The 26,654-nt window shown below is 46.1% G+C and overlaps 1 protein-coding gene across 2 annotated transcripts in view; it reads right to left on the reverse strand.

Annotated features, from left to right (window-relative positions):
- The window catches only part of LNX1 (ligand of numb-protein X 1, E3 ubiquitin protein ligase), a 108,539-nt gene that overhangs the window by 61,304 nt on the left and 20,581 nt on the right, over positions 1-26,654 (reverse strand). The window contains exon 1 of one of the 2 annotated variants that reach the window (XM_012641118.1): positions 22,570-22,966. The exons of the other annotated variant lie outside the window; for it this stretch is intronic. Within the exon in view, the coding sequence (XP_012496572.1) occupies positions 22,570-22,661 (92 nt within the window). The 5' untranslated portion in view covers positions 22,662-22,966. Of the gene's footprint in view, positions 1-22,569; positions 22,967-26,654 lie in introns of those variants that run through there. 2 annotated transcript variants of the gene reach the window in all.

Here is a 26,654-nt window from a genome sequence, read left to right on the forward strand (position 1 = left end):
GGACCTACTACACAGACTGGACAGCAACTAGCAGGAACAGACAAGTGACCAAAGCTCCTAAACAAACCAGCAGACTTTACCCTGGCACCACCTCCCTGCCAGGTGGTGAGCGGGTGAACATGTGATCACACCTAGCCCATCAGGACATCCACAGCCAAAGGGATCGGTTCTGAGATAGACACGTGACCCACAGCAGCTCCCTCAGAGCTGGGACCACGCGTGTCTGGTTGGTGGGAAGAGGCTCCCTGTGAAAAAAGCCATCACAGAGGAAAGCAGAGTGGCGTGGTGGGGACAGAGCCACACTGACGGAGTCCCGAGATCCAGGGGTGTCTGGAGTTCTCAGTGTCAGCCGTTCTGTTTTTGCTGGCTCAGTGGCACCCGCAGCTTGACACTCCTGATCAACACACACGCACGCACACAGGAACACAGAAAACACAGCAAAAGAAAACTCAGAAAACCAAAATTTAAGCAATGAAGTGGGAGGATAAGGGTGCTGGAGCTGACCTGAGAAACCCAATAGCTACTTTGCTCCCAAGCATCGACTCAGAGTCAGGACAGAATCCGCCCGGGGCAGGGGGCAGAGAGACAAGATCCTTTTAAGTCTCCCTAGTGTAGAGACCTGAGGTTATTCCAAATGAAAAACTGAGCAACGTGGGGGCTGGTTTTTAAGGCAACCAAGCTACCAGTATCAGATTCACGTATTTCTATATTCACATGGAGATCATGATGCCCGGGAAACAAGAGAACAAGGGGAGAAGGGACGATGGTGGCACATTTTATCCTGGGAGAGACAGTCCGCCCAGTAAAGCATGAAGCTGTTGGCAGGGACAGAGGCAGGGAGACCCTGGGGCAGAGCAAGCGTGGCATTTGACAGCTCCATGTACATCACGAGCTCCCAGGATGTGAGAAAACCAGGCGGCAGTAGCTGTGCACGCTACCACCTAGCACAGCAGAGCTTCGCTTCTGCGGCGGGGATGGGGCTGGGCTTCACTTCCTCAACACCTGGGGTTCAGAGACAGCATCTGCCCGGTCCCCAAGTGTATGGCAATCGGAGCCAAGGGAAAGGGTCATACGCCAACAAAGGGGCAAACACGATCTTCAAAGAGCTTCCCTTATTCAAGATGGGTAAAGAGAATAAGATTAACATGGGATTGTGAAAAAATGCTGCAAAGACTAGAAGAAAACATAGTGAATACTTTTCAGACCAAAACATGGAGAAAAACTTCCTACATGTCAAAAGAAACAGAAGAGGTAAAGTTTGATATGTTTAATCAAAAATTAACTTTTCTCCATCAAGAAGTGTTCTAACCTGATTGCAATTACGTAAAAGTGTTTGCCTTCACACACAAAACTAGCAAATAGTTGTGTCAGAGCAATGTGGTTATAATGTTGTGCTCTGTTTCCCAGACATTCAAGATTGTCTTTAAATAATGTTTATAACTATGAAGAAAATTAAAAGACTAATGACAATGGAAAAGATAATTACAACATAATCAAAGAATTAACATCTTTAACATATAAAAATGCATTAAAGTCACCCAAAAAAGCCAACAACACACACACACTGCTTCAGCCTTCCTACTCTCTTGCTTCCTGTAATTTACACTCCACTGGTCTCAGTGGAGAATTTTCCTCTGGTTTTGTCTAGCAGGAAGTGCTGTGGACATTAGGTAGGGGAAAAAAACACTTGATGGGCAACAGAATTCTGTGGTTGGTAGAAAACTGGGTCGGACAGAAAGATGACATGTTCCCTGTTTCTCTGCACCAGCTCGCTGTGTCCTCTCAAGCAAACCACTAGATTTTTCAGGGCCCATATTCTCGTCTGTAAAGAGAAAGGCTTCGACTGGCCAATCTCTAAGGCCCCTAAAAATCTTACAATTCCGTGGCTCAGCCTGGCTCAGACATTGTCCGTCTCATAGCCCACACCCACGGCTCCCTGGATGAGGCACACAGAAATAGACGGTGGTTAGGACAATATTTAGCTCTCATGATGTTCTAGTATAAATCATGTTAGCTCGAGACCGGTTGTTAGGCTTTGCCTGCTCTGATGCTACGCCACCATGTAAACATATAAGCTCGGGGTGAACTTAAAGGGAAGTGGGTGAACTCGCTCATCGTGTAAACTGTGAGCAAGGATTAAACGTGAGAGCAAAATGCCCCACATGTGTGATACGTTTGAACCAAGCTGCTGCTACACCACGATTTTTGCACTTCATTTTCCTTGACATCGGACCGTAATTAACGCTCAGAGTTCTAAGAGAGATCTTAGGACAAGTTCTTCCAATGCGGGTGTCGTTGCTTTTTGTTCTAACACACCACCACCCTGGTGGTGTATTTGTTTCTCTCTTTTCAGGAACGTTTAGGGGATAGACACAGCGTGGCTTCTTTGAGGAATGGAAACCACTTGCTGCCTCAGTTGCTCTTCTTGCTAGAAGAGAGGTAATAGGCTCTGTGCTGCTATAAGAAATACACAAGCCAAAAGCTCACACCTCAAGCATCTCTTCTTGCAATCAGAAGCAAATAAAGACGTTTTTTCTAAATATAACCGTGCAAGGGCTTACGTTCTTAAGAAACTTAAGGGGGTGGACCAAAGACACAAATGCCATCAGTATACTACTCAGTGTCCCCTTCAGGAAAGCACCTGTAGACACGAGAGCAGCCCCTATGATAGCTGGAAGCCCTCGGGCTGCCACGCGGCACCCAGGCTCATGTTAAACAAAATGCTCGTTTTGTAGAGACCCTACAGAAGGCCTTTCCCTCTCGAATGGAACGGCTCTTCCGGAGCACAGCACTTTGATAGAGCCCCTAGGAAATTCTCCTCATGCCATTGGGAAACAACACCCCAGTGTGACGGTTGGGAGAGGAAGTTCCAACCACAGGAGACAGACTAAACAACAGAATTCCTGAGAGCATTTGAATCACTCGTGCTGGAAACACAGGCATCTGATCCTGCTTTGCTAGTGCCCAGCTCCCACTGGGCGGCAGGGTGACAGGTCTCTGCTAGAGGCGGCCTCAGCTGAGGGTGATTCAGGCCCAGCCTCCCCTCAGGGAGCACTGCGGGCTGCCCAGGGAGCTGCTGCCGGCATCATCCCTTCCAAACAGTCTCCCCTCCGGGAGACTGTCAGGCTGATGCTGTCTGCCCCAATTTGGGTCCAAAGATCCCATCAGGGGAGACTATTTATTCTTTTCTTGATGTTACACAAGAACCAAAGGGACATCACCTCCAGAAGGACCCTGTTATTAAGCACGTACACTCTCCAGATGCAGAGAGAGGGCCACTTACGCACACACGGCATCGTTTTGTTTGTGAGGGTTACTGTACAAACATTTTGTAGAATGTCCTTCAGTTTGTGTGTGTCTAACATTCTTATGATTAAATTCAGGAGAAATGAAAAAAAAAGAAATATCCCTTCTTTGTCAAGAGTAGCAAACTTTATCTTACTCTGCTTACCTGTAAGGGCACGTGAGAAATCCCTGAAACAAATTGACTCATTACATTGTAATGAAATTGAATAATTTTTATTAGATTTTATCACTGTTAACGGATACCTTAAAACTCTACATTAATGTTCTCAGAGGTAAACGTTCCTATCAATTATAAAAACCACTGCAGTCCCTCGAGATATAGGTGGAAGCAAGACGTGGAGAGATGAGAGCCGGAGAAGTGAGTGGGGTTTCTTGGCTCAGTGGTCAGCCCCATCCCTGAATCGGCCCCCCGGCCCCAGTGCGTCACCTGTGCCAGTACTTCCTAGTCAATCGTCCCCTTCGTGCCACCTCTCATCTCCTCCTAGCACAGCTCACGAGCACAAGGGGCTGGGACTAACTTTACTTCTACCTTTGGTAAAACACCTGGTAACTACTGGCAAAAGCACCATGATCCCCATTTTACAGACGGGGAACCTCAAATACCAATACCAGACTAGACAAGGTCAGTCCTTCCGAGAGGTCTTCAGGGACCGTCGACATAAGCCTGTGGGTTAATCACTCGACCCTGACGCCAAGCCCTCCCACATTTTTTAATAGGTACGTTACACACCCTGTACCTGCCTTACCATTGTTTTATTCCTTATTCCACATAACAGGGTAGCATGATTTTCCTTATGCAACCGGAAGGAAATGGGACGTAACTAAGGCCATTTCTCCGTGAACACAATGCCCTCCCGTATTCTCAAATGCAAGTCAAACAACCGCTCCGTGGAAATCCCATGGGAAATGTCTAACCGGATTTCCCCCTGTGCCTGAAGTTACCCGTCACCCAATGCAGACAAACGGATTCTCACCCCACGTCTCCTTCAGCAGAGAACTCCTAACAAAGGCCTGTCACCGAAGGCATCCCCTGGGCAACTCTTACGGAAACGGTCCTAGTCAAGTATCTAGAAACATCTCAGAACAGTGCCTAGACCATCAGCAACTCCTGACCTAGAAAGGTTTCCTCTTCCTCCTCCTACACCTTTGTCCTAGAACACAGCGTGTTCTACAAAAACACGTTACAAAAATGAGTCTGGCAGTCCTGATTTACCAGCTCTGGATTAGATCTCAGGGCCTCTGCATGCCTGGTCTGGTGCTTCCGGGCCCACGTCACTTCTTTATAGAGTTTTTCAAATACCAATGCGACACAGCTTCCTTGAATGAATGCTCCAAATGCCTCTCGAGAGACTTTGATTACACTGAGGAAGCACAAGATGTTCATAACAAATCACTCCTTTGTTTTGCTATAACTAGCTGCATTCTCTTCCTCTTCTTAATTCTACACCTAATGATGCATTGATTTGGTTAAACAATAACACCACAGGTTTCTGTTCTGTCCCAAGTTCATAGGCGGTGGTGCTTGGCCTCAGGTCCCCCGGCAGCAAGGGGAAGAGTGAGTCCAGGAAAAGCTATCAGGAACCACATTCAGAGTAACCTGGTGCGGAGGGCCCTGCAGGCGCACGGGGCCCCAGAGGGGCAGGGCACAGAGGCCCGGCATGCCAAGGCCTCAGCCCTGCCAGATTCATGAATCAGCATTACGAGCCAAGGACAGAAGACAGGTGGCAAAAAGGAAATTCGTTGCTCAAAGGTAACGTGCTCACTTCGTGGATGCAGAGAACAGAAAGATGAAGTCTTCCACCTTGAACTTGTGGATGACACAATACATGAGGTGCTATTTGGCCAGAGCTTAAACCGCCACTTGGACAGCCTTTTCAATTAAGAAAGATTTTTTTTTTTGCAAATATGAAGTTTGATGAAGGGCAAGGTAGGTTTACAGAGCAAGATACATTCGCCACAGACGACAGACAGGCCCCCCTGTCCTAACAGGTGGTCTGGACAGCCTTCTTCCAAAAAAAAAAAAAAAAAAGAGAAGGAAATCAAAAGAGGACAAAAACTATGAAAAGATACTGGAGATAGGTTTAAGAAACCAACTGATTCAGCAAGGATTTTCCTAAGATGATTTCTAAAAGATTGTTTTATCGTGATGAATATCAGTCACATATCTCAGCAGCAGGCCAGACAGCTGAAGCCATAGACATTGGGTTATTGAGGAAGATAATTAAACTTATTTGTATTTTAATGCAGCATAACCTTCATGTAGATTGTAATGTTTAAGAATTATCTGGGCTGGGTGAGGGTCATTTTTCCCTTTTATCTGGGTACTTTTAATGTGATAGTTTGATAGTTCAAATACATTCCAGTAGATGAGGTACCAATGCAATATGTGTGTAGAATAAAGACTAAAAAGTCTCTTTTGAAAAAAAGAAAACGGATAGTAGACTGCATTATACTGTGATATAAATATTAGCATCAACATGGAATTTCTGCTCCAACCCCAGGATCTTCATATTCTGTTGGTAGCAAAATCCAAATATCTGACACAGTGTTAACTGATCATTTTCTAGTTACTTAGGGAAATCTACCTTTTGTTTATGACTTTGTTTATAACCCAAGCCATGAGGCATGCCGTTAGGTGGAAAGACTCACCTCTAGGTCTATTTCCTTTGCATTTTAGGGTGGTAGTGGGGAAGGCTTGTGCACCGATTTTCTCAAAGTTGATTTGCCTTAACACATGATAAAGGTGGCTGTATTAATTAAAAAAGGGCAGCCAACCTGCATGAGCATCTGACACTTTATAGAGTCAAATATCCAGTGAGTTATAAAGGAATTATGAGCATGCCTATAAATGCTTTGAAATGGTAAACAACACTCTTGAAGTCCTACAACAGCCTTGGGTCCACCCTTAATTGACTGAATCTTTTGTCTGAGGGCGGACTTCTAGTTTTCCCTATGTCTAGCCTTGCTCACGGGTGGAGAAGGGAGGGAAGCTATAGTGTTTCTATTAACAGGTGGCCAGATGCAGATTCTTTGGAAACCACAGTGTCGGTTTTATCCGTACCCTTTTCCACTGGACTGGCCACAAAACCACTGTGCTGAGTGGGACCATCTTCTTCAAGCCTAAGGGCCAGGATGCGCAGCCACAGAAGTCACGTCTGGCATCAGGATCTTCTGCTGCCTAGAACAGCTTTCCTTGTGAAGTTCTGCTGCATCTGGGGCTCCAGCTCACTCCAGGGCAATGCAGGGAGGAGGCCGGCATGAGACTGGGTCTCCTGCTTCTTTTCTGGTGAACTAGGGCCCATCTCTGAAAAACCGCTTAGCTGTACTTCACATATAGTTAAGCTGAGGAAGCCCTAGATTTTGGAAGAGTCAGAGTCAATCCACTTGTCTGATGGCTTAAGCCTGGCATGTGTTTGGTTAAAAGCTCTTCCCCGTGCAGCCCGAGTCTCGCTTGACTCATCTGTGACTCACAGGCTGTGACTGCAGGAGCCGTCAAACACACAGGTGTTCAGTTCACTGGGGACGCTGCGTAATAACTCAAGATGCAGCAGCCATCAGTGTGCAATCTCACTATCTTCATGGCCTGGAAAGGCTGAACGTGAGAACAAGAGCCCTTTCAGGGAAGAGAAGTTAACTGAAGAGCTTCAATTGGGACAACACGTTCTGCAACTTCTGGAAGCAATCAGACGGAGCGAGCCAAACGGCCGACGAATGCTCAGTGCACGCACAGTCTCACGTGGCCGAGTCCGGGGGATCCCACGGGTTGGAGGGGATCCAGATGCAGGGGACAAAATCAACCTGGGGTCCCCCCGAAAGTGAAGTCAGTTCCAAGGGTTGAATAAGTTTTAAAGTTTTTTTGTTTTGTTTTTTCACTTTAAGTTAGATTTCCCAACTAAAATCATATCGGCCCCGTAATCACCCTGCTACAAAGGGGCTCACGGCACTTTACAGCACCCACGCCGCCCGAGAGCTCCCTCTGGCACCAGAGGGGGCACAAGGGCCTCCTGCCAAGTGGAGCTGCAGGGTGCTCGAGCAGGGTCCGGACCAGAGAAGTGCCCGGGTTTCCCCTTCCGAGAAGATCTCCAGCGGTATTTCCTACCCTCTGCTCTCCTAATCATGCAGTCTCAAAGTGGGGAAGTTACTTTGCCCTTTCTCTATAAGAAGAATAGTATACATAATGGATATTTATCTGAGTTACGTCTAGGCTAATAAAATGCTCAGATATTCCTAGTTTCTCCTTTTGAAATGACTTATGTGTAAGACTTTAGGACTTTAAAAAGATTTCAGAACTTTGAAATTTCTCCCCCAACGTGAGCATGTGATTCATAAGAATGTTCTTTCATTTGTGCAAAAAGAATTCGGTTCTAACTTGTTTGGTTTAACCCCTGCTCTGATCTCTTAAATGTATATTAAGTCTCTAAATTCCAGTACTTCTGTTACCTAAAGCCCATACTATCAAAGACATTGCTGACTGCATACGCTTTCAGAGGACAGGGACGATAGCTTCTTCGAAGCTGCTGGGGGAAATCCACCATTACCAGGCTGCTCCCTCTTCATAACCAGTTGCAATTAAAGATTTAATTTCTGCTGTCTCTGCATGGGGCATCCATGGCAAAAGATGACTTGGCCATGTGGTTATCAGAACTGGAAATTTAATATTTTCAGTTGTTCTAGTTTTTGCTCAGGCTACTAATCAATACCAAGTCTAATGCTATCTGAATAAAATAAAAATGGCACAACTACATCCTTCTTGCTAACAACTCCAAATGACAACGAGGCATCGCTTGCTCCAAATCGACCCCAAAGCCAAGTGCCGTGCTACCTCGTAAAACAGCTTGTTAAAAATAAGGGTTATTGCATCATAAACAGAGCTTTCTATTGGAGTAGTCATTGGCACAGAGTGGTTACAGATTTAAGTGTCCTCGCTTATTGGGGTCAAACATTTGTCTTTAGTAAAATAAGGGCATTGGATTAGATTCTAAGAATAAATGGCAGGCATGTAGTTTATGACTTCAGGATTCTCCAGTGGGTGGGTGGAGGTATAAACTGAGTTAGGATACCATTAGCAACTGAATAAATGTCAGCAAAATGCTCTGTAAAATCATGTTGACTTGGCAAGGTCATGTTAAGAAAGAGGTTAGGTTGAGAAAATTATTTCTCTGAGGAAAAGTGTGAATAACTGGCGCCAAACTATTCACATAGTAGAGTGTTCTACGCTTTTGGAAGATGAGACACTTGTTAGTTTCTAAGAAACTGAGCTGACCAGCAAATTCCATTGCTGTTTCTTCTGAAAGAAATTTGTAGTTCATGATTCTTTTATTCTAGTTTCTAACTATTTATGTCAAATGGAAAATATAGGTACCTACTCCGGTTGTGTCAGAAATTCTTAGGATCACCGAACAGTTCTGAATACTTGAGACAAGACTTAGTGGGCAAGACAATGGACTGGATCAATTAAGCTCAGCAGAGAAAAACATACATGAGTCGAAACAGAAAGACTTAACACTTAGCAATCACTTTAAAATCTGTAAACTCACCCAGAGTCATAAAAAAATAGGCCAAGAAGCTTGAAAGAACACAGATCTACAAGTAAGAGAAGCAAATACTAAAATGAAAATGTTAAAGCCCGGCAATACTAAACTCCTTATAATAGGTATAAATAAGTGAAATTTGGAGAATTATAAACTTAAAGTTTGGACAAAAACCAGGTAGATGAATATTTGGCAAACATGAACATGCATAAATCAGCCGCTCCAGATGACACATGGCCCCGGGGACCGAAAGAATTTGACTAATATGCTTACTGAACAATAGTGCAGTAAAAATGAATAATTATTTCTGAAAAATTACCCTGAACTCAGGGGGATGTCAGAAGATTGGAAAGAGACCAATAGCATGTGATAGTGATGTAGAAAGAAAACAGAAGGAAAGGGTAGTGAAATGAGTGTATGATATATGCAATTGTTGGTTTAAAAAATTATGGGGTATTAGGGAAATAAAGCTGAGGGTTCAGAAAACCAGGGATGACTGAAACAATTTGCATTCAAATTACGACAGACAAGTTTATGAGATTATCCTGAAGACTATAATAGTGTCCCTATTGTAGTTAGGCATATCATGGGATGGGGTCAGAGGAAGGATTGAGCTGAGCACGCAGTGTCTTGGGAAAGATTTAATTTTCACTACATAGTTCAAAGATTCAAAGGGGGCCGAGAGTGGTTAGAACTCACAAACAAAAGCAGTATTAAGCCCAGTCGTGGGAAGGTGTTTCAGGAGTGTCTTAACAATCCGCCATCACATTAATCTGAATCAACACCCTGACTGATGACCTGAGAGCAAGTGTCACAAGATTTATGGATGACGCTCAGGTGGGGAGTGCCGCAGAAGACATGAGCCAGGAGGACGGAAGAGAATAAATAAATTAGGTTAGACACAGACATCTGCAATTAGAGAATCCACCAAAAACAGCACGAACAGATTGGAAAAATTTAGAAGGCAACACAATTTAGGGATGAGAAAATTAGACACGAATTTACACTGAGCCACAACAGGGGCTTGGGTAAGAGAAGCCATTGGCATTTGCGAGTCTACTTCAATCTATATTCAGAGCATGAGACCCAGAGTGATGTTTAACCAGATAAGAACCCCTGTCCCCCATCCTCCTTCCGGGATACTCCAGCACAGGTGAAAAGCAAGCAAAGTAGCAGAAATTAACAATTCATGAGCCCGCCCCCAGCTCCTTGTGCCCGGCTCCCTTTGCTCCCACCGACGTCCCAGGCTGAATCGGCGTTGTCAGATTGTCCTGGCAGTCCCAATTTGTAGGCTCATCTGACACCAGCTCTCCTCATGGGTCCCTCCCCTACTTCCTTCTGGTCTCTGGTCAATGCCACTTTCTCGGCAAACCCCTCTTCTGTAAGACAGGGTCTTCTTACCCTGCTTTGCTACACACCCGCTTCTTTCCATCCAATGTGCTATGCTAGCTTGTCTACTGCCTTCTCACCACAATGTAAGTTTCCTGCAGAATCTCCAGAGCCTAGAACATGCCTGATATCTTACAGACATTTGATAAGCATTTGGTTTTTTTTGTTTGTTTTTTTTTTTTTTTGAGACAGAGTCTCACTCTGTTGTCCGGGCTAGAGTGCCGTGGCGTCAGCCTAGCTCACAGCAACCTCAAACTCCTAGGCTCAAGCGATCCTCTTGCCTCAGCCTCCCGAGTAGCTGGGACTACAGGCATGTGCCACCATGCCTGGCTAATGTTTTCTATATATTTTTAGTTGTCCAGATAATTTTTTTTTTTTTTTTTTTTTTTAAGAAAAAAGGGGGGTCTAGCTCTTGCTCAGGCTGGTCTCGAACTCCTGAACTCAAACAATCCACCCGCCTCGGCCTCCCAGAGTGCTAGGATTAGAGGCGTGAGCCACCGTGCCCGGCCGGCATTTGTTACTAAATTATAGGCTTCCCAGGAATGGGTGCTTTCTTTTACTACCTAAGTGTAAACTCCAAATTCACCTACGAGGAAGTTGCCTAGTTTGGAAAAAAGTCACTTACAAAACAAAACACCGAACAAAGAAGAACTTCCAAGAAATGGGAAGTGTCTTGCTGGACTTTTTTCAGAATATTAATTTTCTTCCACTGCACAAGGCCGATCTGTTTCTGTAAAGCATTATTTTTATTAATAGAAACTCGCTGCCTTTGCTAAATGGTAAACAAATGTCGAGTCAAGAACTGGAGGGGAATCAAATGACAGGACTCCTCTGGGGTCCACATGCTTTCATCCAACCCTGTCAACCACACCGAGAAAGGGGAGAGAGAGAGGCTTATGTCTGTCCAAAGAAATCAACTGGAAAGTGAAGACTCAATCACCCTGATGCTTTCTTTAAATGACGCTAAGCAACTGAATGGGGGATTTTAAAAAATCAGATTGACCACATTGCCGGTTATTTTGCAATGGAAGAAAACGCCCGAGTTAGAGAGAATTCTTACTCTCCTGCGTCTCCCCTGTCCTGTTTCGAGCCCCAGACTCCACTCCTGTCTAGTTGCCATTGTTCCTTTAAATTCTCTAAGGCAGATTATAAGCGTTTGGGGGCTTTTTAATGGGATTCGGCACCTCTCAGATGTTTAGTAATTCTTTTGTGACATTAAAGGGATTATAGTTTCCTGATGAGCTGCTGTCCCAGGTAGAGTCTAAGGAGGCCAATAGATGGGTGCTTCAGGGAGGACCCCGGTAATGAGACGAGCACTGAGGCCCAACACCACATGGGTATCTACCAAAGCGAAAAAGCGCGCAGGGAGCAGAGAAACACTGGCTGCAGGGTAGCAAAGCTGGAGCCACGATTCGCTGACATCCATCCGCAGTGCCCGTGTGCCCGGCCTCGTGCTGGGAATGCACATTGTCTCATTAAGTCCTCACTGCACCCCCACACGGCTGACACGACAACTATCATAACCCAGAGAAGTCAGGGCAATGGCCCACGACACGCACCCAGCACGCGGCAGAGCCAGGGTCCGTCCGGCTCTGGAGTCCACACTCGTGATCATAATCAACTCGACCTGTACCCTCCCTGACGACACCTCAGGCCCGGGAGGGGTCTGTATCATGGGGAGGAAGGACTTTATAAATAACACTTTAATGGCGCCCAGATGCTTTTTCTATAAAAACTGCAGCAGCATCTAAGAGGGAAGGGTTATTCCAGATGCGTTTGCAATAGGATCTCTTTGATCCTTTAATCTATTGTCAATTAGCTCATGAAGCTAAAAATGTTTTTGGCCGACCACTTTAAAGAACAACTTTGGGACCTCTTGTAGTCTCCCCTCTTCCGCCTACTTCAGTGAAAAATAATGGTACAAGCTAGAAAGCTCTAGCTTCAGCACAATTTTAACTGGCCAGAGAAGTTATGCAAATATTCTACCCAAAAAAGTTTGACGTGTAAAGCAATTACTTTTCTGGTTCAGAATCCATCTCAGTTCCCCAACCTGGGCCTAGTGAGTTAGAGAGGCCTGGGACCACCTGAACACACCCCAGCAGATCCATCTCCATGGCAACAGGGGGGATGCAGGGTTGAGGGTAACCCCGGCGCAGGAATCAGGACGCCTGTGTTCCAGCCAGGCTGGCTGGCGCACCTACTAGGGGAGTTTCCTTAACCTCCCCAGATCTTAGAATTTCTCATCAATATGCCATGAGGTCCATACAAGAGCATTTATTTCTCATCACCATAGCTAATATTTATAGTGCACTTAGAATGTTCCAGGAGTCTAAGTGCTTTATGTATATTATATTTAATTCTAAATATACCCACGAGGTAGGTACTATCAAGTGCTCTGATTTAACGATGAGAAACTGAAGCTTAGCTGAGGTTGAGGAATTAATCTATCCAAGGTTACACAACTAGTCAGTGATGAGCCAGAATCTAAATTCAGATCTGAGTGACTTCAGAGGCCACATTTTCAATCAATACAAGTTACGCCTGTAATTGTTTCATGACTGAACTCTGCCCTACCTCCTGGCTGGCATCCTTTGCACATGAAACCCTCAGAATTATAAAAACCCTTGGGGTGCCATATTCCAACATAAAGCTTTCTTACTGTCAAATGGCCCCAGGTTGCATTTGTACAAAATTGGTCCAAGTCGCCCCATGATCCCATTCTGAGCATGCCCAGGTGATGAGACACCATCATTGGGCATCCAGTCCAAAATGGGTCACATGGATGGTCACTTGCCTCATCGTATCACCTCTATGTCTATGCCATTGCTCTGCCTAAAGCTGGTATTTTAAAATTAACTAGCTCCAATTTATTGTTTCCTGAGGACACATTTCATAAACCCACTGAATGCATTATCAGCTTCCCCCAAAAATGTCATGACTTGTTCAAGATCACATAGCTCGTTACTGGCAGGGCCGAGTCACTTGGGTAAATTATAATGCTTCAGTTTCTTCGTCTATAAAACGGGAGGTTTGGACTAGATCTTTGACGTCTCCTTAGGCTCTAAAAAACTACGGTTCTGGGCCACGGGCTCCACCAGCCAAGTAACGTGCTAGGTTCACTCTCCCTCTCCAGACTGGGGAAGGGGGGAACACGAAGGACTGGGGCGGGGGGCGGGTAGGAACTGCAGGGTGAAGGCAACGAGGAGATAAAGAACTGAGGAAGGACTTCTGGTGACAAAGGGGACAGTTGAGAGGGGCAGGTGTGGCAGAGAAAGACCCACTTGTGGAAGCAGAGCTGCATGGGAGGCAGGCCCCACCCACCGGCAACAGCCCAGACCTTTCCCCACGGACTTCGTCCTGAGGCTAGTCACTCCTACTCAGCTCAGGTGAGTCACTCACCTGCCCCTCCGTGAGGGAGGAGGGGAAGGAACTACATGGCTTCAGCAATTCCACTTTGGGCTCAGTCCACCTGTGCTCATTGTGGGCCGAGTTTAGTCATTACCAAATTACACCAAATTGAAGACGCCACCTTTTGTAAGATGCACCAACCACTATTTTACAGATCACCACGAAAGAAAAACGCGGCCAATTTTCTTTTGCAAGACAAACTTCTTTTTGTAACACTGCCAATGCTCTTTTCTTTGTGTCGATTTTAAGATGTAGCCTGCTTTCAGAGACACTAAAAAGTATGTCTTAGAACTGATGAACCATGCATGCTCTTGTCACTCCCAGGGTTACTAATAATGAAATCCAGTTTCAGGGTTTCTTGTATACCGGGAACTGTACGAAATGCTTTACATAATCTTATTCAGTACTCACAACCACCTGTGAGGTAGGTATTATTCTCATTTATAGGTGAGAAAAGCTCAGAGGGGCTCAGTAACTTGCCCCAGGTTGCCCAGCTGGCAGAGACCGTATAGAAACATCAGGCAGCCTGACTCTGGAGCACGTACCTTTATTTTTAGAGACAGGGTCTTGCTGTTGCCCAGGTTGCAGTGCGGTGACAATTATAGTTCACTGTACTTTCGAACTCCTGGGCTCGAGTGATCCCCTTGCCTCAGCATCCTAAGTAGCTAGGACTACAGGCATGCAACACCATGCCTGGCTAATTTTTGATTTTTGGTAGAGATGGGGTCTGCCATGTTGCCCAGGCTGGTTTCAAACTCCTGGATTCCAGCCATCCTCCCACCTCAGCCTCCCAGAGTGCTGGATTACGGGGGCGTGAGCTACTGCACGTGGCCACATGTGCCTTTAACCACTAGGTCATCTCGCCTCCAGCAGAGGGCCACTCGATTACGGTCCTCGGGGTGATGAGTAGACCTACTCATTTCTTGGGGCCCTGACCTCTGCCTCTTATTGCTCTGGGTAGAGCTGCTAATGAAGGAACAGAGCAGGAAGGGATCTGGGACAATCAGGAAGTTTGTTCTAGCTCTGGGAATGCAGAAGTTAAATGTGGAAGAAATGGGCTTGTAAGGCGTCAGAATTCCCAGAGCTGGTCCTACAGAGACTAAGAAAGGGGGACTGGAAGGGAGGAGGGAAGGAAGAAGGAGAGGAGGGAGGGAGGGAGGAGGGTGAAGTTAGTACTTCAGAGCTCGTTCAGGCAGCAAGATTGCTGCGAGGCTGACGACCACAGCTGGAGGTTCCTGGCAAGGCCTGGGCCCTTCCAAGAACCTGAGAGGGGACCTACCAGTTGTGAATTCGTGTTTTCTTAAAAAAAAAAAACAAAAAAAACACAAAAAAACCCACCTCAAACTCTAAACAGTTTGGGTTTGGCGAGCCCAGATACTCCCCAGTTCCACTCTTGGTGTCAATGAAAGCAGGTTGAGGGTAGCAGGGCCACGGAGAAAGCCAGCAGGGAGTGGGGCCCATGCAGAATAAGGAACGAGGGTAAAAGCAGGAGCCCGAGTAAGAGAAAAGGACGTCTGCCTCTTTGGCCCACAAGTTTTATTTGGCCCGCAGAACTGGGCCATTTCCGAGCCCACTCCTTCCAAGGCCAACCCCGCAGACTGGCAGTGAGCAATCTCCCTCCTTTATTTTGAAGAGGTTGTATTCTAACACCAACGAGTCCTGGCGGCCTATTCCTCAAGCTGTGGTCTCTGAAGAGACGAGCCATGTGGGGAGACTGACACGGAACTCTTCTAGAAGTGTTGTGTGCCTGTTGTATAACGGACATATTAATATAGTGCATATGTGCACATGTGTGTAATTTATATATAACTATACCCATGCTAGGCAATGGGCAAACTTCTCTATGGGTAATAGGTCTGTGATCCCAGAAGTTGGGAGATGATTGCCTTAGGGAGAAGATACTTCTCCAGCCTCCAAGTTTCCCCCTTAAATTAAGCTTCTGGGCAAAGAGGTCATCGAAAAACATTCATCTCAGATAAAACTGCAGTTAAATTCATAAAGACTTCAATGTTTTGCATCTTTACGTCTCTCTCAACTTGGATAATAAAGTCATTGTTTTTTTTTCCCCCCCAGTTACTAGACCAGTGTTTGGAGTTCACCAAACCTATATTCCTCAAAGTTTACTTCAAGAGTTCCTTTGTATTAGTGGAGTGTGAAGACGAGAGGAGGAGGAAGGAGGGAGGAAGGGGACTTAAGAGACACAGCAATCAGTTGCAATCCGTAGGTCTTATTTAGCTCGTGATTCAGACAAACTAGATATCTGATATTAAGGAATTATGGTTACTTGTGTTTGGTGTGATATTAGTGTTGGTCACATTTAAGAATCTACCCTTTAGAGATAAATACCGAAACGTTTTCAGAGAAGTGATATGATGTCCGAGATTTGCTTCAAAATAATTCAAGGAGATAGAGACGAAACAAGATTGGCCATGAATTCATAATTGCTAAAGACAAGTATAAGGTACATGGAAATTCATTATTCTCTCTACTTTTGTATTGTTTGGAATCGTCCATTATAACATTATGAAGAAAATAAGTCAACTGAACACGAAGCAGTCAGATTTTTAAAGAAATCCCAACTCTACCTCTCAGGCAGCTGACAGTCACGTGACTAGGAAGGCACGCACAGTTTGCCAGGCAGCAGAGTGGTAACTCGAAACTGCTGTGTTTTGCTAGGGTGACAGTCCTCCTAGGGAGAACACTTTAGACCAGAAAATGAACGGTCTGGAACTGGAATTGCTTTACTGCTGGCAAGAGAGAACTTGCTAATTCTCGAGGAGAAAAAAATAAGACCATGAAACAGGATCACCATGCTCTTTGGACATCAAAGAATCATTACAAAGCAACATTTTGATGAGTTCTGTGTAAATGAATCAGAACATGAGGCTTCAATTTCCTTCAAAATATACAAGTCTAAAAATTCAAGGAAAAATGCCCTGTTCAACATGTGCTGAGCTGAAATGCTTTGAGAGTCATTGGACCCAAATGGGCCCCGGCTTTCCCCGAGACTGGACCTTGTTCCTGTTAGAACTTCACTCCATTTCCTCTGTAAACTCTTCCTTCCAAGTCCTAATCCAAACTCCATTTCAGATGCTCAAAACATAAGACAAGAAAAAGCCAGACATCAGTGGCACTTTTTCTTTGCAATTCTGAAAAGAAATTCTTGGAGATTCAGTTTGGAAAGCCTTCACCGGCAAATCGTTAAAGCGCACCGTGTTGGTTTGAACTTGGAAAGCGCTGGGAGTAGTTAACACGGTGAAAATGAAGGGAGGAGGGAGCTGAGCTGTTCCACCGTGTTCCTCTCACCCACCCCTTTTCCCCCTCACTCACCCAAGAAACAATCCGACTGCAATAGCCTCCGTCTTCCCGTGTGGGCCTCCGTCAGCACAAAGCTCATAAAAAAGACTTCCCCAAGTCACGTAGTTCACGGCCCAACACCTGGCCCAAGTCCGGCTGAGGCCAGCAGGGAGCAAGGGAGCTACCACGGCAAGGATAGCCATACAGCCTTGACCTAGACGGGGAAGTTGAGAAGCCAGACCAGGCCCTAATGGGAGGGCAAGAGAGAAACACTGATGCAAGCAATCTCCTCACTCGAAAGCCTGCAATGCCCAGCTGGTTTGATTTAAGGCCCCCTGTGGCCTGTGAGCCCAAAAGCCGATGTTCTGATGAAGGAAGTCAGTGCAGTTCGTCAGAGGTACGTTTTGCAGGCTGGGTTAAGTTCTCATAGGAGGGGTGGGGGTGTTACACAGTGGGTCCTAAGACCTTGGTGGGCACCTGCGGCTGACTCGGGCCCACCCCAGCTCGCGGGAAGGGCGCACGGGGCCGTCCGTAACTCCTGCTGCTCTGGGCGGTTTCTCGGGGAGACCTTCTCCTCCCCCAAAGCCCTAAATGATCCAAGCTACAAAATTGCAATCACTCATTTTAATCTCACGAGTACAAAACTCCAGAGGGAATAAAACCTTCCCCACTTAGAACTACTATCTCTACAGGGGTCAAGGAATAAAGTATAATTTTTCTCTCGAGATTCTGGAATAAACATTGGTCATAGTGGTTCTACTTAGAAACGAAAAATATTTACCTGACTCTAAGTTAGAAAGAGCTTGGCATTTCCTGACTTCCTGAGAAGTCACACAGCTACGGCAGCTAGCGCTAGTTTGACTTGTCACCTTCTAGTGACCATGCCTGACTGCCTTGTTGATAAGCGTGTCCCTAGAACGAAAGACAGTTACTTACTCTGAAAACCAAGGCCCCAGCTAACCGTGCACCCACTCAAAGCCCACGCAGACTTTATACCACGAGCAGGTCACACCATCCGCCACCACGTGACACAAAAGTAAAACATATTCAAGGATGATAGGAACTAGAAATTTTAAAGGTGGAGGAAAGATGATAAAAACTTTAATTTTCTGTAAACAGCCCAAGAGTTTGGCGTGTGGAGAACAAAATACATCACCAGTACCAGCACTGCATCATCAAACCCTTTTCTGAGATTTTTGCTAAACTAAGTGTTTAAAGAAACATTGCAAAAGCCACAGGCGATCTCAATATTCAAGTTCAGTGCTGTGCCCCGAAACATCGGAGACGAGGCTAGCTTGTGTCGCTACAAGCAAGATCAACGCTCCCTCGCGCAGAAACCAAGGCAGGGCTTTATCACAGCTTGCAACGCTGAGGAACTGGTCAACGTTTAGGTTCAGTTCAGCTTAGTTCTCCACTGAACCAGGCAGAAGCGGGCTTAGAGACCTTAATACATCTCCAGCTCTCCAAAGAACTCACCAGGTCGAGTAGAAAGACACGAACGTTCTCGAGGACGCTGGGCATCGCGGAGGCACGGAGAGAGGAGTGACGATCCACAGAGGGAAGCCGGGCTGAGCTGAAACCCAGCTGCAGTGAAGACCTTTTAAACTGCAGCCCCCACGAGAACCACCTGGGGAGCTTGTTAAGCATGAAAATGGGATGGGCCCCCCTCCCAGAGATTCTAATTTTAGCTTTGATTCAGAGCCCAAGACTCTGCATTTTAAAAACAAACCCAGCCCCCACTTCTCACATGGGTGGTCCTCAGAGCCCATCCTGTTCTAGGTCCTCACCTACAAGGCTGCCCAGGTGCGGGGCTGTAAACAGGCCCAGAAAGCCGAGAAGGCTGTTGCCATGCTCGTGCCCTGCACACGGGAAGTTCATTTCCTAGATTGTCTTTGGAGCCTTGTGGGGGAAGGAAGCATCGTCCCTCATCCTTACGGCGTGCTCTCTGCAGACGCGGGGAGCAATTCTGGACTCCTGCCCCCTGACCTATGGACTGGGACTCCACGCCAAGTACTCCGCTTTCAGGCTGCTTCTGTCAGATTCATTCTCCGAGTCAAGGCAACAGGTGACATATTTAAAGAAGGAGCTGCAAACCAGGCATGCAGACGTGATCTGCTAAATTGGACACAGTGTTTTTTCTTTTGTTTTAAATTGAATTCGAATGCTCACACATATAATCAAATATATACTTCCATATATATTTTCATTCTACAGAGGCCTCACCACCTCCTTTATGTCTTACACCGACGATTCACATTTTAAAATAATTCCTGCCTTGCTCCTGTAGGCATTTGAGTTTTAGAACCTGGGCACATGCTACATTTGAGTCCGTTTATATAATAGATTAGCTCTGGTGTTCTAGCTGGGCCCCACGGGAACAGAATTTAGAACAGACTGAGAGTGTGTTGGAGTCAGAGAGGAAGGAAAATCCGGCAGGGTCTCTGCATCTGGAAGCACAGGGGACGTAAGACAAGCTTCACCCAAGGTCAGCGTCCAAAGCTCAGACAAGGGGTGGAGGAGGCCTGGCGGACGCACCGAGCTCTGCCTGTCTGCAGGGCCCCGGTGGCCAGAGCAGGCAAGAGAAGCGTCACTTCATCTCAGACACACGCAGCCACCACCTGGTCACTCCTGCTCCCGGGGGTGCTAAGCTGGCCCTGCAGTCCTATTTACCACTCTAAATCGTTGCTTTTCAAAGCTTTGGTGACAACCACAGCCAGCCCCAACCTTTGTGCCAGGGCTATTCACTCTGCCTGAAATACTTTCCCATGCCACCCTGATGCTGCCTAATCCTCTCCGTCCACTTCACGATCCAGCTCAACCCTCCAACTTCTCTAGAAGCTTTCCCGGACCAATTTCACCGACGGGGGCAATCTCCACCTCCCCTCAACTTATAACCTACTCTGCTTTTAAAAGACATGTCTCGGCCGGGCGCGGTGGCTCACGCCTGTAATCCTAGCACTCTGGGAGGCCAAGGCGGGAGGATCGTTCAAGGTCAGGAGTTCGAGACCAGCCTGAGCAAGAGCGAGATCCCGTCTTTACCAAAAAAATTAGAAAGAAATGATCTGGACAACTAAAAATATATATATATGGAAAAAATTAGCCGAGCATGGTGGCACATGCCTGTAGTCCCAGCTACTCGGAGGCTGAGGCAGAAGGATCGCTTGAACTCAGGAGTTTGAGGTTGCTGTGAGCTAGGCTGACGCCACGGCACTCACTCCAGCCAGGGCAACAAAGCGAGACTCTGTCTCAAAAAAAAAAAAAGACATGTCTCTTTCTGCCTTGAGTCATTGCTTGCATTTCTTACATGTATAAATTTCATCTTCTCCATTAGATCATCAGCTCCTAATGGTGCGTAGGTACCATGCCTAATTTCTTACTGCCTGTATTCTTTAGAGACTACCACAGTACCCGAAATGTGTCATTAATTCACTGATTAGCTAATTATCACCAGTAGTGTCAGGTAACAGCTGCACAGAATTCTCTCATGGAGCAGCCCCAGCAATCAGAGGCGTCTAAGAAAGTTACGTGAAATAAACGTGAAATAAACATGGGAACGCTGTCCTGGTTAATTCCCCCGCATTTTCTAGATTGGCTCACCTTTTGGAAAGAATGGCCTGTTTGCATCTCCTCAGCTATTCAACAGAAAGTTGCCTTTGATTCATGTACTTGTAGACAAGAAAATTGTTAAGCAGTACTAAGAGCCTTCCTTCCATTAGGCTACAAATCTCAAAGTGACCAAATGGAAAGACTCCTCAACAGCAAGTGTAGAGGGCTGGCTGGGAGTCCCCCAAGCATGTGTTCACCCGGAACCTGTGAATGGGGCCTTATTTGAAAAAGGGTCTTGTAGATGCAGTTAGGTTAAGGATCTCAAGATGGGATCATCCTGGAAATCCAATGACAAGTGTCCTTATAAGAAGGAAACAGAATTGGAGATGACTCTGAGAAGGGCCCGTACAGACAGATGGGGCAGAGGTGGAATTATGCAGCCACAAACCAAGGAGCGCCGGGAGCCACCGGGAACTAGCAGGACGCCAGGAAGGACGCCCCCTGCAGGCTCCAGAGGGAGCTGCCTTGCTGACCCCTCCTTCAAGCTTCTGGACTCCAGATCTGTGAGAATAAATCTCTGTTGTTTCAGGACACGCTGTTGGCGGTAATTTGGCAGAAGCTCTAGGGAACTAGTAGAGCAGCTAACAAGGGGAGCAGATGGGCAGGGAGGAATACTACAGTACTGGATCTCAGAGATTCCCCCCTTCGGCATCCAGCAAGAGAGAGGAAGGAGCCTTTTTGCAATCTCTGCGTGGCATGTTTATGCAGAAAAGCTTCCACAATGTCATCATCTTCCCAGAGATGCTCCCAATTCAGGTTTAAGGCAGACACTTTCTCTTTGAGCCTTCTTACCTAAGGTAGGCCGGGGTTACATTCCAGTAAATAGAGCCAGATAATCCCGAAATGTAGAGTCCCGAAAACAAATGATCTGCCTCAAGAACCTAGCTCTGTTTACCAAGGAGCATCTCTGATGCTAGACAAACTGGTCACTCCAGCTAATTACAAAAGAGGCACCAGCTACCACCATACAATCGTGGGTGGCATCACTACATATATATATGACCAGCCAACCTTGTCTAATCTGGGCTCTCTGAACTCTAATAGAGTCCTTGTTTTCATTTGCCCACTGACTCTCATCTACACGTAAGCCAACTCTTGCTATTTTTACCTATCTAGTTAATGAGGAGGAACACATTTTTGCAAATGCTCCAAACACAGAGGCACACGCTTTTTCTATGATTGCTAGAAACCATTCACATCAGCCTGTAATCCTCCTGCAAAGCTCACTAACACAAGGAGCCAGAAAAATACCACTGCAAAGGTTGGGGCCATGAGTTATTTCCTCTCATAGAATGGACACAGGTCATGCAGGAAAATGTCTTCATTTTTCAGACACGCACGGGTGATATATTTACAGGTGAAATGTCACAATGGCTGTAATTTACTCCAGACCATTTCAGCAAAAAAAAAAAAATACAACACATGAAGCAAATACGGCAAAATGTGAATCATTAAATCACGGCTGTGGGAATATGGGTGCTCATGTGGTTTTTTCTGTTTCCCATGGGTTTTAAAATTATCAAAAATAAAAATGGATATATATTTTCCATACATGGGGTTATTTTTCCTCTTTACTGACACTCTATGCCTGTTTTCAGGTATTGACATCGATCACCTCAACGAGGAGCGGTGTCTGCTTGCTATTAGCAATACCCAGCGGAGGCTGCAGATCCGTGCATGCGAGCTCTGTTCCTCTCTGCCCTTTGGTTCTATTTATGGAAGGAAGAGACGACACATCTATTGAGAAAAAGCAGAGTACCAAAAAAAAAAAAAAAAAGCAACGCTGGCACAGAAGCAGAGAAAAAACGCCTTGTTGGGAAAGCACAACATCCTGGAGGATGGTGTTTTTTTGTCAAGTCCCAGACAGCTAAGCACTCTGCTCTCAGCTGCCGGCAGGGTGTTTCGTCCAAGTGCTGCCAGCGGACGTGGAATTTGTTCCTCTGAACAGATACAGCCGGAAAACTGGCTCGGGTCCCACCCCCGACATAGCTGACACACAGACACAGGCAGGCACGGACAGAGAGGGACTCACAGCTCCGAGTACAGGAAGTACAGGTTGCCCACATTGTCAATGTAGTTGGCAGGACTGAGCCAGGGCAAGACCAGCAGCAGCAGCGCCTTCATTGTCCACGCAGTGTGCTGCTTTCCTCCTGGCCACCTTCTGTCTGCCAGCTGCAGGGGCCCAGGCCAGCCGAGCCCCTTTAAGCAAACCTTGCCACGTCCCCACAATCAGATCCCGAGGAAGCTGACTTGGGGTCTTTAGATTAAGCCACGCTGATGAATCGTGGGCCTGTAAGAGGATTACGCTCTCTGATTCTCAGATGAGGAGAGGCAGGAACGCAGGGACCCACCATGGTTGGCGAGAGGGCTTAGGCTGAGAGCAGGCAGGCTGATGCCCGGGAAAGGGACCGGCCCCTCCTGCAGGATGCGGACTGGTTCTTGGGAAGCAGCTGGTACATTTACATCACTGGCCGGGAGCAGCCGGGCTGGGAGCTGAACTGTGTTGGAAGAGGGCATGAGTGTGGCACATTCAGACCCCACGGTGTGAATAAGCAAATAACCAGAAGCTGCCCTCCCTGCAGCTTGCTAGAGCAAGACGCTGCGAGAAACCAGCATCTCTGCAGCAGCCTGGAGATCGGAGCTCAGAGTGAGCCTTCAGCCACTGCAACACAGGAGTGGTTTCAACATGAGCCAACTCCACCTCTGCTAAGCGTTACATGTATATTCAGAATGGACATTCGAGACAGTTCATCTATCACTGCCCTGACCACACTGACATGCAACAGAAGCGACGGCTTCCTTGCAAATTTTGAAATTGGCTTAATACAAGAATAGGTTAAGCCGTTCTCTTTCAGAATGACAGAGTCCCGGTAAGACATACAGTTCGGTCTAAACAGTGTACCGGTTCCTGTTCTAAGGAAAGGCGTCACCCCATTCCTCCTTCTCCCCCGAATGACTGAATTAAGCTCTGACACTAGCTGTATCACCCTGGGCCTTTCATTTAAGCCCCGAGCCTCAGTCATCTCATCTTTGAAATGGAGCTAATAACGCCTTACCTGCCTGGTCAGCGGGGACTGGGCTGCAGCATCTCTTCCGCCTTTAAGACCTGTGATTCTAGACCGTCCCCCCACTTCCCCATCTTCACCCTAGGACTTCCTTGCACGCCTAGCCTCTGGAATGTCACAGAAGCCCCCAGCACTCCCCCGCTTCTGCCCCATATTCAACATTAAGGTCCGTTTTGCCAACTCAAGGCCTAAATCTTACTAGAAATGGCTCAAAGGGATAATTATATTAATGACATTAATGACAACCAAGCAATGATAGCGACTACACTTGATAGGAAGACCAGAGAAAAGTCCACAGGATGAGACCAACTGCGACAAACTGCATAGTAATTAGGAATTTGGCATCAGAGATTTGCATTTACCTGAGACGAGGCTAAAAGAATTTAAATACAGTAGACAATTAGAATGTGCAGATTGAACTGGTTTAGAATAGTTTAGAGCAGAGATAAGCAACTTGGATAAAGCGAGGCATGTAATACAATTCATAATTTTTTTGGCCCAAATTTGAATTCCATTCCCGGTAGGCTGGCAGGCAACAGTGAGTCCGAGCTGGTGAGAAGCAGTGGGGAGGAAGTTAGGTTTGGTATTTAGGTCCTAGAGTCAGAGAAGCTTGAGGTCTGAGTCCTGGCTCTGCCATGTACTAGCTGTGTGACACTGGGTACGTTTGCTTCACCTCTCCGAATCTCCGTGTCCTCCACCGTAAAAGAGAGACAATAATAATAGTGCTTTACTCAGAGTGTTGTCATGAAGGTGGAATGAGGGAATGTCTATAAAGAACAAAGGGCTCAGTGGGTGTTAGCGATTGTTATTAATAACTGTCAATAATTGGGAATGAGCCTCGCTGGTCACTTCGCACCAATCTCCAAGAGGCTTTGCTATTCTTTTCTTATCCTTTCTTTCCTGCTATACTGTTAAGGAAATGACATGTTATTGTCTTTTCCTGAATATGGAAAGTTTATAAAGTTCTGGGACATGCTCTTCTTGGATGTTCAGGACCTACAGTATAGATCACAACTCCTAAGTAGCATGATGTATAATAAAGGCTGTGGACTTCCTATTGCTATTGGATTATATTTCTGACAATCTTGAACATGTCAGATTGCTTCTGACTTCGGACATGTCTTCTATGAAAAAAGGATGCCTGCCCATTTACGTTTTTTGCATTTTAAGGGGATAAAATTAATAATATGTGAAAACAAAGGTGTTGTGTTCTGTTGTTGCTTTATGTCGCTATTGCAACCACTGCTGATTGCGCACTCCAGGTTTATTCATGGTGATAATGTACTTAGCCTCTTTTGCAGATGGGTGGCCATGTAACACAATACTGGCCAAGGAGGTATAAGCAGAAATTACTGGATGAGGCACCCCAGAAAGCTCTTTAAAGGAGGGAGTCTCAGTTGGCGCACTGCATTTTTGCCTTTCTGTCTGGTTCTTTCTGCCTGGAACTTGGATGTGATACTGGAGTGAGCAGCCATTTTGAGCTCATGAGGTGACAACCTTGAGGATGAAAGCTAAGTCGAAAAGCAGAAGGAGCCTTAACTCCTGATGGCATCATGGCAACATCATACTAGGTCCAGGCTTCCTACTCCCAGACTTTGTGTTACACGAAAAAAAATAAAACTTCTACCTGGTTAAATCAATACAACTTAAGTTTTGTATTGCCTGCCATTCAATGTAATCCTAATTAAATAATCCCATGGGGATAAAATCCCACCCTCGACTGGAATGGATTGCTTCTTAGCTTCCTTGCCAGTAAACAGCCCTAACCCTAATCCTTGCCCCATGCCATTTATTCTTAAATGGCATCTGAGACATCTCCCATCACCTCCTGTTTTCTTATTTGTTTTCACTAAACAGGTTTAGAGAGGGGCCAGGAAAATGCTGAGTTCAGGGTTAGAAAGTCACAGTAAGGATGTTTGTCAAAGCACAGTTATTGTGGAGATGTTCAGCCAGGCTGAAATGACCAACGAGACTAGCAACACACCTATGTTTTTATAAGTAATACTCCCCTATAATTTTTCTCCCTGCAAGAAAATCTTCCCCATACTGTAGACAGCTGGCTGGCTGAGTCTGTGTTGTACTGGACAGAAAAGAGGCCCCTGAGAGAAGTAAAGGTCAGCGGAGGTTCTAGGGTGGATCTTTGGAGAAGAAACTGGCAGGATATTGGGTGCCCAGTTAATCAGGAAAATATTCCCAGACAGCTTGAGCCAGGTGTGTCTTGGGTCAATTACGTCACGTTTTCATTCAAGGCTCTTTTCAAAACATCGGACAATGATCTCTTTATTCATGCTAATAAATACTTAAGGAGGGTCATCTTTATTATCTCCCATTTTTAGAAAATAAGAGAGAAACAGAAGGGCAAAGTGATTTGTCCTGTGAAACAATTCGACGTGTGTGTGTTTTCAACTTCTTTACTTTTAAAAGGCCATTTCCTCAGAGGCAGGAATCGTGGCTTGTACAGATTTTTCTTTCATTCGAGGCCTGGCCTATTATGGATCTTTGATGAGTATTACATATGCAGACGATATTACGAAATGAAGATGTGGTCTTGAGCCTAAGATGAGTCTCACGATGGATGGAGGCAGTGAAAGCTCTGCTTCCGCACCCCTCTCACTGATGGTCTGGGTCAAGAGAGAGGACCACATGGGCCTCTGTGGTGGCCCCGCCACATACTGGCCATGTCCTTTGGTTAGGAAGGCTGCCACTTGACTCAACAAGCCCACCACTCTCCGGGGAATTCTTTGCAGAAGACCCATGTGATGGGAGTCTGCAAGCACCTAAGAGGGCAGAAGTCAAAAGAGTTAGCCAGAAGATTCCCCAATGCTAGCTCACCTGCTAAGGCTTACTCCCTTACGAGAGCTCTCTAGTATAAAATCAGAACCCGTCATCCAAGTAATCAATGATCCTGTGTGGCCTTCTGAATCCTTGAGTGCAGCCTTTTGATGGAATCCAAATTTCACAGAACAAATCCTTTTAATAAAGGGATTTGTTCTGTGAAGTCCGGATTTGGTTGAGGGACCACATCTGGGCATCTGGAGGGTCACATGTGGCC

Source organism: Propithecus coquereli, unplaced genomic scaffold, assembly GCF_000956105.1.
Source record: "Propithecus coquereli isolate 6110/MARCELLA unplaced genomic scaffold, Pcoq_1.0 Scaffold162, whole genome shotgun sequence".
Classification (NCBI taxonomy): domain Eukaryota; kingdom Metazoa; phylum Chordata; class Mammalia; order Primates; family Indriidae; genus Propithecus; species Propithecus coquereli.